This window comes from Stegastes partitus, unplaced genomic scaffold (genome assembly GCF_000690725.1).
Source record: "Stegastes partitus isolate 25-593 unplaced genomic scaffold, Stegastes_partitus-1.0.2 Scaffold235, whole genome shotgun sequence".
In the NCBI taxonomy this organism is placed as follows: Eukaryota; Metazoa; Chordata; class Actinopteri; family Pomacentridae; genus Stegastes; species Stegastes partitus.
Genome location: NW_007577966.1, coordinates 352,104 through 368,991, shown reverse-complemented (window position 1 = coordinate 368,991; position 16,888 = coordinate 352,104). Strand labels below are relative to the sequence as shown.

The 16,888-nt window shown below is 40.9% G+C and overlaps 1 protein-coding gene across 4 annotated transcripts in view; it reads right to left on the bottom strand.

The window, feature by feature from the left end:
* Nucleotides 1-968: 968 nt before the first annotated feature.
* The window catches only part of nvl (nuclear VCP like), a 28,929-nt gene continuing 13,009 nt past the window's right edge, over nt 969-16,888 (bottom strand). For 3 of the 4 annotated variants that reach the window (XM_008281509.1, XM_008281508.1, XM_008281510.1), the window contains exons 11-24: nt 16,400-16,501; nt 15,609-15,726; nt 14,117-14,261; nt 12,880-13,186; nt 11,980-12,201; nt 11,520-11,624; nt 10,001-10,063; nt 9,516-9,635; nt 8,865-8,964; nt 7,816-7,922; nt 2,946-3,022; nt 2,707-2,798; nt 2,418-2,515; nt 969-1,150 (exon numbers count right to left, since the gene is read on the bottom strand). In XM_008281509.1, coding sequence (XP_008279731.1) covers nt 1,106-1,150; nt 2,418-2,515; nt 2,707-2,798; nt 2,946-3,022; nt 7,816-7,922; nt 8,865-8,964; nt 9,516-9,635; nt 10,001-10,063; nt 11,520-11,624; nt 11,980-12,201; nt 12,880-13,186; nt 14,117-14,261; nt 15,609-15,726; nt 16,400-16,501 — 1,701 coding nt within the window. In that variant the 3' untranslated portion in view covers nt 969-1,105. Of the gene's footprint in view, nt 1,151-2,417; nt 2,516-2,706; nt 2,799-2,945; nt 3,023-7,815; nt 7,923-8,864; nt 8,965-9,515; nt 9,636-10,000; nt 10,064-11,519; nt 11,625-11,979; nt 12,202-12,879; nt 13,187-14,116; nt 14,262-15,608; nt 15,727-16,399; nt 16,502-16,888 lie in introns of those variants that run through there. The other variant, XM_008281511.1, reaches the window with a different exon arrangement.

Below are 16,888 nucleotides of genomic sequence, written 5' to 3'. Positions count from 1 at the left end.
AGGCAACAGGTCCAATGTGGCCGAACTCACTGCAGTTGTTCAGCCTCAAACTGTATAAACTGTATTTCTTAGTCATCACCATTTCTGCACAGGTAAACTGTCAAGTTTAAGCCCCATGTGGTCTTTTACTCATTTACATTTTTTTCCAATTAATCTTCTGACCTGTGAATGTGCTGATTAAATATGTATCAGTGGAGTTGGGGTATTAACTCATGGGTTTGTTGAAGAGATGTCAGCAGCTATGAAAACAATTTTCATCACCGAGTCAAATGTTTTTTTAAGAGTACAAGTCTTAATTTGACTGTGTACCCCAGTAGTTAGCCAAATAAAGGCTACATGAGGCTGTAAATTAAGTGACCACAAAGGATCACTGACAGCAACGTCTGCACCATGCTCTGCTGCAACATGTTCATTTCCCTGGTGATCAGTAAAGTGTATCTTACCCTCTGATCTTTACCCATCATTCCTGAGATAGTCAAAGGATTTATAATGACACAATAACTTCTTATGATGGGTGCTTATAAATGGTAAGTGGTCTGAACTTTTCTACCTTAGCAGCACTCAAAGCGCTTTACAATGTTTTCTGATTCACCCATTCACACACCAATGGCAACAGACCTGCCATGCAAGGTGCCTGCCATCGGGAGCAACTTTGGGTTCGGCGTCTTGGTGTCCCAAGGACACTTCGACTGTGGAGGGGCCGGGGACCGCCAACCTTACAATCAGAGGACAACTGCTCTACCACCTGAGCTACAGCCACCCACTATACTATATTATATTGTCTTCCAGTGAGACCTGGGACAAGCATGTTGAATACGAACACAGACAACCGTACCGCATAAGAACAGTGATAATGCAGTGTGAAGTACAGTCCAGCCATCAACAGCACTGCTCAGTGGAGCTTCCTCACCTCAGAGTGGACAGCCCTGAGATTGACTGGTCTACACGTCTAATGACAAGGAGGCACGCAAGTTTGTCACAATTTTTATTATGAAATCAGAAATCCGTTTTACAGTTCAAGTGTAATAAAATGTGTGTACATACATGACAATCATTCTCCAGACTCAGTGTCAAAGTTGAACTGCTGCTGGTTTTGGTCTGGTAGTCATCTGCTGAGGGAGTCTCTGAGCTGCTCATACATCTTCTGGTCCTGCACATGGAACACAGCGGCACACTCAGAGAACAGCTTCAAAATGAAACACATCTCAAGAAGGATGTTAACCCTGTCCCTTCCCGCCACTTTTCACAACAAACCTCACTGGTTGAGGAAGCAGAGAGAATGACAGTCTGTCCATCAAGACTCCACACTCAGCTGTTTGTCATTTCTATGGTGCTCAAATATTTTTTGACAATATGTGTGATGTATATATATTTTTTTTAAGTACTACTAAAAGCAGTATTTTGCAGTGTTTAGTCTTAAACTCAGACTTTGTCACTGCAGTTCACACAGTACAGGGCACATCAGATGAAAATTTCATTGCAGTAGGCTCAAAAAACAACAGACAAAACAGGAAATATATATGTAAAATAATAAATAGGTAAAAAAAAAAAAAGGTGTCAATGGTAGAAAATATAAATGAAAGAAACTCTATAGACTGTAAGAATAGTCTGAGGCTAGTTGCTATCTACTCAATAGCAGTTAGGTTGTGGGACTGAAACAGTCTGAAAATGTCCACAGCATCAGGAATTGCGCTCACGAACTACCTGTACAACACCATAACCAGCCAACTGTTCGATGTTCAGCTCATTTCATGATGCTGAGGTCTAATACAAGAAGTAAGACATGCAAACACTACGTATTACAGTGGAAACCTTTCAAGTACCAAAATGTGACATCCTTCGATCAGTATGAGATCAATAGGTTGTAGGAGTCATTTGTAGAAATGTACAAGATTATTTACTAAAGATACTTTGGACCCCATGTTTTCTTTTTGTATCTCTCTCTTTGTTAAACATCTTGTGTGACTTCTGGCTACAGACCCGTGGTGTGGTCTAGTTCTATACCTGAGGATCCACAAACATATCTCCACTTTGTTTACTGATGTAAATATACATTTATGAAATTATCAATATCAAGTAAAACAAAACAAACCAATTGAGTGTGAAGTGTCATGTAAACACATGGACCAAGATGTGAAGTGGGCTTTGATGGTTCCAGGGTGGAGTTCAGCAGCAGCATGTTTTTACCAAAAGCTTTTTAGTTTAGCTCACCTGTTAGATCAAGATACTTTAAGATATAGACACAGACTGCAAAACCTAAACTAAACAAACACAAATAGAAATCTACTGACCCAGTACAGGATAGCTTGTTGTTTTACTTATCAGCAAATCCATTCAGCCTTTTTTGTATTATATGCTTTGGGCCTTTTGAATTCCAGGTAGAGAACAACCCCTGTACTGATGATTCACTTCCTTACCTTCTGGGACACAGATGGACGTACTTTCCTGAAGGCCTCATCAAAGTTGTGTTTGCTCACTCTGATGTCAGTGAAAGAGTCAGAGGTGTACGCTGAACCTGTGTGTAACGATGCACACACCTTTAAGCCAATGATCACAACACAATCTTGTTTTACAGTAACAGTTGAACAATCAAGTGAGACCATGGGAATCTTTCCAATGACTACTTCCATCCCCATACAGTATTACAATTCTATCTTAAAATGCTAAATACTAAAAAGGTATATTCACAGATATGAGTCAGGTTACCAGAAGCAGCAGCGGAGGAGTGCTGGGACTTCAGGTAGGCCCTCAGGGCGTTCACAGACGCTTCCCTCACTAATGCAGTCAGGTCGGCTCCACTGCATCAAACACAAACACACACTCTGGATCACACTAAGTTCATTCATCAAGAAAAATGAGAAAAAACATTTCCATACGAGTTGTTTGGAACCTGTTTAACAGATTAACAAGAGGACTAGGAGGTCTGAGGACAAGCTGGGACTTACGTGAAGCTATTACAGCGCTCATCAAAGGCAATCTCTTCAAGGCTGACGTTCTGCTCAAGCTGAGGTTTGTTCCCCCCCTATAACATAGAAGTCTTGAGTCAGCTACACAGATCAACATTTACTTTTTTCTGCATTTTCACAGATGGTCTGAGATGCAGTTTCCCTGTTCAGAAGTAGATCAGCAGTACCATGCCAGTGAGATGTTTCAGCTTTGCTGTTAAACGTCTCCAGGCAACAGGCCAGATGGACATTTCAGGAACAAGTTCAAGACTACTGTGGAAACGCTCAACAGCGATGGTCAGAACCCCGGCAGCAGGGTCACATCCTTCCATACGTTGCACTGCTGTTGTTGGCTAGCATGCATAATAGTTTTTGTAAGTATTGGCAATCCCTCTTTCACAGAAAATTGGAATTAGGTGGAATACCAAATGTCATTCAATTTTCCACCACAAGCTAGCTCTTGTTGATGTAAATTCCTGTGGACACTGACAGCTGTGTTCCAGCTGCTGATTCATTCAGAGCTGATTTTTGCTGATTCTTGGTTGACTCTTGACCATTCTGACTAGTCGTCTCTCAGCAGCAGTTGATAGTTTGTGTTTCCTTCCTGATCGATGCACTGGCACAACAACTGCTTGCTCAGATGATTCTTGGATCTGAAGTTGCTTTGAAATGGCTCTAAGTGACTTTCCTGACTTATTCAAGTCAATGATGTACTTTTTCAGATGTGTACTCAGCTATTTAAACTTTTCCATTATAGCGTTTGTGTCTGAGTCTAATGAGTGAATCAGATGGTTCTATTAAAGTGGACCAGAGGAGTCAGCAGCTGGAGTCAGTTTTAATCACAAAAAGGTAAGAGGCCCTGAAACTAAAATAATTTGATTAACACAACTTTCAACATCATTGAAACTAATAATTTAAGTAGTAGTATATATATTCCCAGCAGAGTTTGTCATATTGCCAGAAGACCTATAATAAATCTACGAAAGGCCAAAAATGTATGTTTGTTGTTTGTGACAAAGATGTATGTGTTTCAGTCATTTCATCACACAATATTAAAAGCTGTAGCAGTCATTGGAAACGAGACTTTACAAGTGCATGTAAATTTTTGTTCATAACTGTAAACAACAAAAGGAAACTACAACTACATTATCCTGGTAAAAAACTCTGGTAATAATATACTGTAATAATGGACTTTACAGAGCTGGCACATCAGAAACTTCTTGGGCAGGGATGCTGTATGTTGGGGATGTCGTGGAGCACAAAGGCAAATCGCTAAAACAAATGCTGGGTGTCTGTTGAACAAACATCAGGTAGGTCATGGAAGGTGTAGTGAGAGTCTATGTGGGTAAGAGACCAGATACTCTTAATGGTGTACAATATGTGTACAATATTTTCTTTAATACATTAAATAAGAAAGCCCTTACAGAAGAATGGATGAGAAAAAAAACCCATAGTTGATGTTTTGTTTTTTTGTTTTTTTTTAAACATGACTCTTATTTTCATAATGGACAAACAGAAGTTTACTTTAAACATAGGAAATACACATTGGAAAGCTGCTGAGCAACCTTCAATAAGATTTAAAAACATGACATGCATTTGTCTTCGTCCTTAAATACTACTATTAGCGGCTCCATTGTTACTCACAGTTTACAGTAAAAAGAAGCACTGGATGCATAATTAGGCAGCCATGCTGTGTCACTGCAAATTCTCTTGGAGCGAACTGTACATGGACATATGCTCATGTACATACACGGTCTATACGGGTGTGTGAACGTGACGTGTGCATGTACAGGTGCAGCTTTAAAAAAAAAAAAAAAAAAAAAAAAAGATTATCATGAAAAAGGTTGCTTTTTTTTTTTGCAATTTATATCCAAAAGGCACATTTTCATATATTCTATAATCATTGCACTCAAAGTGAAATATTTCAAGCCTTTCTAATCAAATATTATCATGGCTCTCTCTGCCACAGTCTTGAGTATGTCTGCATGTCTGTCTGAATGAATGAATGAATGCATGACTGGATTGTTGGGTTTTCTGTTCAACATTTCTAAGGTCTTCATTGTTCAGCGCTGTGAGATGATATATGTTGTGAATTGCACTATATAAATAAAATTGAATTGAAGTGAATTGAATATTCATTACACATAAACTAAAATGTTTCATTTTCTTACTATAATTTTGATTATTATGGCTTATAACTCAGGAAAAGCAGAAATCCAGTATCTCAAATTATTAGAATATTAATTCTAATAAAATCTTAAAATCTATCTACAAAGGATTTACAATACAGAAATGTCCAACTTCTATACAGTATTTTAATTTATACACTAAATACTTGGTTGGAGCTCCTTTACACAAATAACCTCTCTTTCACTTACACAATACTTCACAGTGGGTTCTGCGGGATCCAGGTCAAGTGAGTTGACTGGTTCATCAAGTACAGTAACATCATGGTCAGCAAACCATTTGGTCATAGTTTTGCCTCTGTGGGCGGTTGTGTTGACTTTGGACTTGATAAAACTCAGTGGATCAACGCCAGCAGATGACATGACACTCCAAATCATTACAGACTGAGGAAACTTCACACTGGACTTCAGACACCTTGGATTCTGTGATTCTCCACTCTTCCTCCAGACTCTAGAACCTTGATTTCCAAACAATGTGCAAAGTTTACTTTCACCTGAAAAGAGAACTTTGGAGCACTGAGCAACAGTCCACGGGTCTCATGTACAAAGATTTGCGTGGATTTCATACTGAAACCTGGCGTACGCTTCAATCCAGAAAACTGCGTACGCACAAAAAAATCCAGATGAACGATAGTGAGTGTACGCCTGAATCCAAGCACATTTCCTTTGTACATTCCACTCAGGGTGGAATTGACCGCACATGTTGGAGTACCAGACTCCTCACTCTCCATGCCCCCACATAAATATGCAAATTAGTATTAACAGGGCCGACAGGTGGGATTCCCCTCTCTGCATGATCAGATAACAGTGACAAGGATGAACTCACCCCAATCATAATGTTAGAATGAATGAGTTGTGTGTTGATCAGGCCACCTCACAACAATGTTACTTATTTGCATTTGTGCATCACAGATGATCTGTCCATTGATTGAATGAAAATGCCTCTTGTTTACATAAACAAATTCATCTTGTGATGGTGCCTCTTTAGCAATGTGTGTGCAGTCGATAGCTCCAATTCCATTAGGAAAACCGTCTTTCACTGCAAATTGCACTTTCATGTCGTCATGTTCAACTGCACTGTGTGGGAATTTGATATATCTGGCTGATATTCGGATAGTTCCATCCCACACAGCTGGCATGGCTCGGCTCAGTGTCGACCGGCACAGTCCCGGTCGGTCGGCCAGCTCCCTCTGAAATGACCCTGTGGCTAGGAAGCCCAGTGTGGTCAGCACCTGTATGGGCACAGGTAGGACATGGCCCCTGGGCGTGTTGCGCTCCAATAATGGCCCCAGTTCCGCGCACAGTTCTAAGAGGATTGTTCTCAGGAACCTAAAGCGGCTGATGAGTCAGTGGTCGTCCTGAGCCAAAAAATCGGCCTACGAAAACCCGTTCTCTTCTCACCGCTCCATTGGCAATATCCTCCAACAGTGCCAAAGCTGCCATTGCTGATAACAGTATCTTCTGCACCATTTTACACATACTTTTATATCCACTCATCTGATTGCAAACAGCTGGGTGTGTTAATTGTTCATCTGTGTATCTCTGATGTGCATATCACTTTGAGGAATGACCTTTGTTTTACATTATTTACAGTTTCCCAGCATCACCTTTAAGTGTCGCCAGCGGCTCAAAAGCAATAGAAACGTGCGTACGCCAGTCAAGAAGTTGGTGTTGAGGATCGCACATTTCCACGACCATTTCACTCTTGATACATCTGAACGTGAGTGTGGAAAAGTGCTCTTCTTCATACTCTTCACGTTTTTGTGCGTACACACCCTTTGTACATGAGGCCCCAGGTCTTTATCTACTTAGTCCAGGTAAGATCTTCCGACATCGTCTCTGGTTCAGGAGTGTCTTCATATCAGGAATGTGACAGTTACAGCTCTTTTCCTGAAGACGTCTGTGCTCAGTGGCTCTTGATGCACTGACACCAGCCTGGAGCTCTTCCAAGTCTTGAATAGACTTTTCTTGACAATCATCTCAGGGCTGCCGTCATCCTTGTTGCGTGTGCACCTTCTCCTACCAAACTTTTCCCTTCCAGTCAACTTTCCCTTTATATGCTTTGAACAGCACTCTGCCAAGAGTAATAAACATTTAAAAGCTACATTTAAAATGGTTCAGCAGTGACCTTCAGTGACCTAACTCTTTTTGTGGAGCGTTTTAATGGTCTGGTCTGGACTGGACAACTTTCAAGTCAGCAGTCTTCCCTATGTTAGTGGATGCATGTGGACAGTATTTATACAGTCTGAATAGTAAGTTAGTCAAACCCCCCCAAAACTATTCTAATATTTTGAGATGCTCGATATCAGATTTTTCGTTAACTACAAGCCATAATCAGAAAAAAGGTGTACAACATTTGATTTTATGTGTAATGAGTCTAGAATATTAAACAAAATTTTCACTTTCTTAAGTAATTGAAATATTTCACTTTTTTACAATGTTCAGATTTTTTGAGCTGCATCTGTATGTGTAGGAGGAGCATACAATACATACACATTGTACTTTTTTTTCCATTAAGGAACTCCAGGGATTTTGTTCTTTCATTTCATCTAATCTAGTAAAAATTGGAATGTGACGAGAAAGGCCTGGCATACTATATTTCATGTATTCCTGTTGTGCATTTCCAAATAAAAAACAATATATAATTATCAACTTTGGGTCTCTGGTGTCTGGTTATTACGTACCTTAGTAATGGTGAGGAGGATGGCATGACGGTCTGCTGGAGGTGGCAGACCGACATACAAGGTTTTATCTAAGCGACCTGGCCTCAGCAGGGCGGGGTCGATGATATCTGCAGAGAAGACAGTAACAGTTATTTAGTGCTATAACAAAGCACTAAATGTGTTATTTAGAAAAACAACAAGTAATGAATTTGATAAATCATTCTTGTTAGTGGTAAATAGTGATGGACATCTTAAGAGTGCATAGATGATAAATAAAAAATATAGTTCAGTAAAAGTATTGACAGCATAAAGTACTACGAGAACTACTCCTAAGTGATTGCATGTCTGCCAGTTTTAACACTTTACGTACATGTCTTTCCAGACTTACACAGACAGATGAGAAATTAAGGAGGGGGGTAAAAAATCAACATAAAGTGTTTTAGAAGTCTTCCACAAAAGCTACTGTGACACTGATTCTACAAGTGTCTGGAACTCAACTAGAGGGATGGAACATCATTCCTCTAAAACATTTAGAAGAACACCCCATTTGGTGTTTTAAAAGGACAAAACACCAAATGGTGTGATGTCAGTCCAGAATCTTCTACAGGTGTTCAACTAGGTTGAGATCTAGTGACTATGAAGACCACAGCATACAATTCACATCATTTTCATACTTATCAAATCATTTAGTGACCCTTCTATTCACATATTTGGTAAGAACTAAAGCATCACAACATTTTCAAGGTGGCCACCCAAGACTAGTGTCATTAATTCAGTGTCCAACCAACTGTAAAATGTACCAAATGTACAACATTATTTTAAACAAACAACTTGCTGTGTATTCTACTAGCAATATCTAGTAAAGAGTACAATATTCACCTGTGAAATGTAGTGGATAAAGTACAAGGTACCAATACAAAGGAAATACAAGCACATCAAAAAGTATATTCATATATGGTTTATAGTTACAGATGTTACCTATCGAACAAACCAAGAAGCTAGAACAGCTCCATTTGGTTCAGGCCCCCATGTCTCTGGTGACCCTGAGGGGTTTATGTCTGACTGTGTACCTGGTCTGTTGGTAGCAGCCATGATGAAGACTTGCCGTCGAGCCTCCAAGCCGTCCATCTCTGTGAGCAGCTGGTTGACCACCCTGACACTGGCTCCTGACTGAGCACAGACACTGTTCAGGCACCTTCAATGGGCTGCTTTATGGGAAATGTGTGTTGAACACTAAAAATATGACCTCTCATTTCTTGGAGTACTATAAAACCATTAGCCTGTAGTTAATATTGTATCGCTACAAGAATGGTTTTGCACTGATATAACTGATTCAATGAGTACATTTAATGAGTATACTGCTTTCATAAATTCTAAAAATCAACAAAAAGAAAAGTAAATAAAAATTTAACAGGAAAAACACGTTTAGCCAAAAAATGTAACTTCCATCAAAAAGCCCATTAAATACACAGTAAAGAAAGACTCCTCACTTTGGTTAAAGAACAATTATTAAAAACAAGAAAAGGAAAAAGCTGTTGACATTGGTTGTTTTTAATAGAAAACTTTTATTTTCTAAGAGCTTATGGATATGGTTTGCCTGGTGAGTGCAACACAACAGCAACATGACCCAAATCCAAACAGCCACTAGATAGTTTTTCTGCCTCTACACTAGTGATGTCAACATCAGTTCCTATCCAGATCATGAAGCAAAACCTTCTCACCTCATGGCCTGAGCGGCGTGGGCACAGAGCATCAATCTCGTCAAAGAAGATGACACAAGGAGCTGAGTTACGGCCTCTCTGGAAGACCTGTCTGACAGCTCGCTCACTCTCCCCCACATACTGCACACAACAAACACAAAGTCAGCAGTTGGTGCAACCAGCTAACTAACCAGCCTGCTCTGACTCATGGTGCGGTGAATAGGGACAATGTGGATTTCTTCTTGCTCCTACAGTTTCTACAATATTTAGTGTAAGGGTGTGAAGGGAACAACAAAAAACTGAAAGACTAGAAACACAGGCTGGGCAAAAAATCTCAATAAAAGGAAGTCTAATCGTGCAGATACAGAGAAACACCAGCTTCGAAGCACACTGATTGCAACGCTAGCAGGAACCACTAAATGAGCCTCTTAGAGATGGGTTAAGTGTGTGTCTGTTGGCTGTTCTCCACAACAATGCAGCAGAGCACAGTGACCTCAGTGACTAACCATGTTGAGCAGCTCTGGACCCTTGACAGAGATGAAGTTCAGGCCGGACTCATTGGCCACTGCCTATCAGGAGAGAGACAGAGTGAGATGGTGACCAGCATCATTTGTATACAGAGGTAGCTGCTAGCTGTCTCCACCTGCTTGCTGTCTGCTAAGTCAGGGGCGTCCAATCCTGGTCCTCGAGGGCCACAATCCTGCATGTTTTAGATACTTCCCTCTTCCAACACACCTGATTCAAATGATCAGGATCATTATCAGGCTTCTGCAGAACTTGATGATGAGCTGATCATTGGAATCAGGTGTGTTGGAAGAAGGAAACATCTAAAACATGCAGGATTGTGGCCCTCGAGGACCAGGATTAGACACCCCTGATATAGAGGATGGGTGACAGAACATGGAATATCAGCACAGAGCAGATCTCATCAGACGAAGGTATCCGAACGGCATGTACGACGGGAAGTGGTCGCTTGGATTCACCACTGACAAAGACGAAGGGGAAGGATGTGGTGTTAAAGTTTATGCAGCCATGTGGGCCAGCTGCATCCTTCAAGTGTTGCCATGATGTTTTCAATAAAATGACATTTATTGTGATGTACATTAAGTTGAGCAGTCATCAGTTTCTCTGTTCAGCATTAATTTCACGTATATATGAGAACATTTGGTTAGGCAAAACAAGCTTCATATCTTGTTAAATTTCCACATGAACACTACATGGAAGCAACTTGGAATTTGCACACATACTGAGCCTTGCACCTATGCACGCTAGTTTTTGTGGCTCTACAAATGATACCACATCACCACTTTGGCATGTTAAAATAGCAAAAAAAAAACTATTATGTTACAGATCTCAAAAGTTGGTGAAATGTCAACAGAAGACTGAACTTTGAACATTTTCAAATTTTCAAAAGCCAATAATTAACAATGTGGCCTCTGCTAGAGTCATTCAATCATTTGCCAACCATTTAGATTCACTACACTTTAAAAAAAAAAGACATCACAGACCGAAGTTAATGCTACTAAAGTCAGTATACCTTTCACTACTGAGGTTCAAATCTTTTATTAAAACAATACTTCATATGTATTTGTTCAGCTGCTCTTTGCTGAAGGAATTGTGTTGCTCTACTTTTTTCTTTAAAATACCCCAAAGGTGTTCTGCTGGATTCAAGTCAGTCTTTTTTGTTTTGTTTTGGATTTCATTTAAGCTGAAAAATGAATATTGGTCTCACCTGACTCAAAAATGTGCTCCCAATATTTATCAGGCTTTTTTTATGTTCTTTATCAAAAGTTTAATCTTGCAATTCTGTGTCAAAGAGCAAGCAAGGGTTATGTTTCTGACACCATCCATACAGGGGGATGTTATGTGATGTCCTTCACACTGTAAAGAACTGGCCGGTATTGGAAGCTTACTCACAGCTCTTACAAGCCTTTTTTGGTCCCAGTCAAAATGTCAGGGTCATTCTTGGAATCTATCTAAAGACAGTAACCTATCATGGATGATTGTGTCGGTGTGGTGGGGCACCTTGGCCAGCAGGGTCTTTCCACATCCTGGAGGTCCAGCTAGCAGCACTCCAGATGGAGCACTAAGCCCCAGAGCTCTGAACTGCTCCGGAGAACGCACTGGAGCCTGTATGGGACACACAACCACGTTATCCTGTACTAACACTCTATAGACTGAGCACAGGGACAATGATCCAGGTCAAACACGAGCCAGCTCACATCAGGGCCGGGCCATCACTGTACCCCAAAGGACTCAATGTGTTTATCATGTAGCTGTGGTGGATAATATCAGAGTGACTACATGGTGGATATCTGGATCCAGTAGTAGGAAAAGACAAAAATGAAGATTACAGAGAACACTAATAATTCCTCCAAACCTATGACTGTAGTAAAGCAAGTAGAGTATGACAAAAGACAACAAAATGAAAAGGCTCATCACAGGGTGTTTATCTTTAAATAAAACATTTAAGTGTGGTGTTTACCAGTATGGCCATGGTGAGCTCCTCCCTGATGTCCTGCAGAGCTCCCACATCCTCCCAGGTGACATCTGGCACAGTGGCAAAGCCCTCCCTCTTAGCGGAGGGCTGGACACTGGCCAGAGAGCCCTGGAAGTCTGACATGAGGATGGACAGGCCAGCCAGCTCCTCCTCTGTCAGTGACACTGTGTTTTTCAGCAGAGGCAGCAGGTGCCACAGCTCCCCCTGCTGAAACCAGCATATGATTCATCAGAACAACACGAGACGGAGGAAATACACGGAACTCTCAAACTAAATGACAGACAGTGGCATTACATAACTAACGTTTTCTGGCATGATGGAAGTTTGGAAATGTTTGGAAGCATAGCAGGACAACAGATCTAGAGCATCATAAAAGCCGTCATGACTAATATTTTCAACTCTTCAGGTATTAAAGTAAATACTTTTGTAAGAAAAGCAACGCTGCTTATTTTTTGGTTGTGAATTTATGTAGGTTGAATTTCATTGTGGCTTAAAATGTAAAACAATAGCAGCCTGGCAGCTAGTAAAACCCATTTATTACACCCAAACACTATTGTGTGCCTTGGAAAATGTTTGACAGTAGTCTCAAGTTTTTGATACAAATGACAAGAGATATAACACTAATATGGCATTTAAAGTCCATCTATACCTTCCTGAAGCGCTACCTTACCGATGTCTGCTACAAATACTGCCAGAAGATGTTTATGTGAATAGGTAAAGACAGTTTCATACCTACAGCAGGAGTTTCACTCCTGTTTTGTTCAGGAATGTTCATCTATCTGATTCCTAACAGATAAACTGCCTGTACACAGTACACAGTGCACCCGAGTGAGAGTCAACCATACTGAGTGACGCTTGTGAATATCGTGCTGTAGCTCTTCATACCTGCAGGTGATTCTGTCCTGACTCTTTCTGAGGAACCGGGTTGATGTCTGATTGTTCTCCGACCTCTCTGTCTGTCAAAGCAGCCTCAGTCTGAACTCCGCTCGATAAAAAATCTTCCGTAGAGCTCTGGTTTTGGCTCTGTGGAGGACCCCTTACTTCCAGCAGAATCCTGTTTACAGCACTCATCGCAGCTTCGCGGCACAGAGCCATAAGATCTGCACCTACATAGCCTGGGGTGAGCCGGGCCAGCTTCTGGTAGTCAAAGTCCTCCGGCAGCTTTAGCTTTCGACACAACGTCTTCAAGATCCTGACAAAGCACAAAAATTCTGTTTATGTATCCAAACTGTGTGATCATCAACAGAGTGAGAGACGAGGACCATGTGGTAAATGGCTAAATCTGACTACCACTGGTCCCGATGCATTAGAAATATAACGTGTAAAATAAATGACTGCTTAATTATTCACCCTCTTCAAACAAGTCACCAAAATTAGCACAGGTGTAGCCAGCTGATTCTTGAAGTCACAAAATGACAGAGATGGAGATGATACGAGTACAGTGATTGTGCAAGACAGAGACGAGTGAGGGAGGCCACAAAACACCTGCTGCTTCTCTAAATGAGAGACAAGCCTCAGCAGCTGAGATGAGAGAGACTGCACACAACAACCGCTACATAGGACCAGTCAAAGCATCATGATTTGGGGATGCTCCTTGGGAATAGTGGGAAAAAATACATGAAGCGTGAAAGAGAGGAAAGAATAGGAGAGGTTGGTGGTGCATTTCAGGGGGGTTCCCACCAGCCTGGGACCATAGCAGCAGCACTGAATAACTGTAAAATGGTTCAGTGTTACCTGAGCCAGCCAAATATGGTTTGAAAGATTTAAACCTGATCCTAAAAGTAGAGTGTGTCTGCCTCCTGAACCCAAACTGGGTGGTCCTTCCACAGGAGGTAAACCTGATGGTGAAAGACTCCCATTTTGTTTATGGAAAATCCAGAACCACAGGAGATTTGTGAGAGATATTTAGGGTACTCTTATGATGACTCTTAAAGATTCTAATCACCCCTGGACATTCCCTTTAATATTTGGGGATGGCACATGGACCTTCAACAAAACCAGCAAAAAAAAGCACAAAAATGCAAATCGAAATAATTTTAAGACTAATAATCTAGAGAATCACCACTCTAATAATTAGCTTTTTAACAATGACATTACTTGTCTATAATCATGAATGGCTGACCTCTGACGGGCTCCTTCATCTGGGATACCCAGGCAGATCTCTCTGTCAAAGCGTCCAGCTCTGCGTAGGGCAGGGTCCAGGGAGTCTGGCCTGTTGGTGGCACCGATGACCAGGACCTGAGCTGTCACTGTCAGACTGTTCAAGTCTGCCAAGAAGCAAGCAACAAAAAACCTGTAAAAATGCTCCTAAATGAGTCTTATTCAAAAGTATGAGATTTGGGTTGAGTGTCATTGGTGATAACTGAATGTGAGGTCTGCCATAATAAAGAGATGGTATGTTCATAAGCACGCACAATGCAATGACCCAGGATCATTCCATCTCAAATCATCCATTCATCCATTATCTATACACCGCTTAATCCTCACTAGGGTCATGGGGGGCTGGAGTCTATCCCAGCTGACTCAGGTGAAAGCAGGTTCACCTGCACAGGTAACCAGTCTATCACAGGGCTCCACTTAAAGACAGACAACCAAGCACACTCACATTCACACCTACGGACAATTAACCTCAACATGTTTTTGGATTGTGGGAGGAAGTCAGAAAACCCAGAGAGAACCCACGCTGCAGAGAGAGAACACGGAGACTCCACACAGAAAGATCCCAGGCGTCCTAACGGGACGAACCAGGGATCTTCTAGCTTGGAGGCCGCAGTGCTAACCACCAAGTCACCTTGCAGCCCATCCCAAATCATCGAATTTTTAAAACAATTGCCGCTTGACTATCTTTGATTAGCCTGAATTTATTTCCTATACACTATGGATTTTAAACTGTTTGTTTGTTTGTTTGTTCTTTCTGTCTGTCTGTCTGACAGACAGCTTGGCCTCTAAGACCTACCTTAAAGCATCTTTCCAATAGTAATATAATAATAGGTAGGGTAATTAATCCATCTGTTTCTTCAGCTTACAAAGTGGAATCTGAAAATTATTGTTGTTTTTGTGGCACAATTTGTCATATTTGCTCAATAAATTATGAAAGTTCGGCAAAAACAACTTTTTTTCATTCTTGTGAAAAAATTGAAAAAAAAAATGAAAAAATTGTGAAAAATTATTTTGTATTTTTGGTTTTGTATTATTGTGATATGCACCTACAGGTAGTGGCCTCGCTTTTTTCATTGTTCTACTCACCTATAATTATGGACTATTTGATGAACTTGTCCAATACTGGAGATGCATAAAGTATTTTATGCATCAATCTACATTTTCACTGACATTATTTTCTATATCCATAGTTTACTAAAAAAATGTTTCAAGCAAATCAAAGAAAGTCGAGTAGAAGGCCTCTGATGATTTTAGATGAACTAACCATGCAATAAGTGGTACTCTGCATTAAATGATTAATTAATATGACCTCTACTGATTGGTCAGTGTCAGGTGACAGACACTAATGATGTGAAATATCATCTAGACTTTAAGTCTGAGTCTGCTTGTTCCTGCTAGCAAACAGAAATGTCCTTATGGGTCTTACATGTCACTGTGAATGCAGTGTATCATACCATCCATGCAGGTCAGCAGCTGGGCTACAATCCTCCTCTCCATGTCTTTAGAGGCTACCTCTCTTTTAGGGGTGATTGCATCGATCTCATCTATAAAAAGGATACATGGGGTAGAGGTCTGCAAGAGAAGAAAAGAAGCAGGATATCCAGAGAAATCAGCATTATTTATCATATATCACCATGTCAAGAGTACCACAGACACATCAGCTGAATATGTGGTTTCCTTGAGAAACTATTGCTTTAGATGATGCTGTATCCATTAGTTAAGCTGTAGCAGGCCTATGCTGCTGGAGGACCTCCCATGAGGAGCTCTCCTCCTCTCTCCATTTGCATGTCATTAACTTTGTGTCTTTACTTTCCTGAAGTTTGCATTCTTTGCTCTCTGTCCTCTTTACCTGTTCCTTTCTGCAGGTATCTCTGTCTCCAGAGCTGCATGTTTCCAGTCTGTTGTGCTGGGCCAACCAACCTGCCCAGTGTTTATTGCTTTTTGTTTATTCTCAATTCTCCTTACCATTGTTGTTATTATCCTGTTACCACTAATAACATTACACCTTTAACTATCTTTACTATTATCATTGTAACAACCACTCATTTCCTGCTGGGTCTCTCTCTTTAATACTGTAGGGTCTTAGCATGTTTGGTTCCTTGAGATGATGTATGCTATGTTTTGGCACTATATTATAAAAACTGAAATGATCTCAACTCTGTTTGCTATACGTCCTCTAGTCTATAGCCTTTGATCATTCCACACACTTCCGAGAATCATATAAAAGAAGAAAAGCACGACTGACCACAGCCAGCTCAAACAGTTCCCTGAGCTTCTGTTCAGACTCCCCAGACACTCCAGACACCAGCTCTGGAGCAGACACCTTCAACATGGGCAACTGCAGTTCCTGAAACACACAATCACACCCCGATATTTAACACAAACACACACCATCGTTACTGATGTCCCTCTTACTCTTATGGCAGCTGTGGCTCAGGTGGCAGAGTGGGTTGTCCACAGGTCGCAATGTTCGATAACCAGCCCCTACGCATGCCCAAGTGTCTTTGGGCAAGACACCGAACCCCAAGTTGCTCCCAATGGTAGGCACTGGTGTATGCATGGGTGAATGTGAAACATTGTAAAGCGCTTTGAGTACCACTGAGGTAGAAAATTAATACCTAGTTAAGGTGCAGCATGTCTTCCGCTTGTCCAGAACAAGTTTGCAAATGTACTTAGAAATAGCCACACTACTGTATGCTCATCATACCACAGATATACCACAACACTTCAAAAA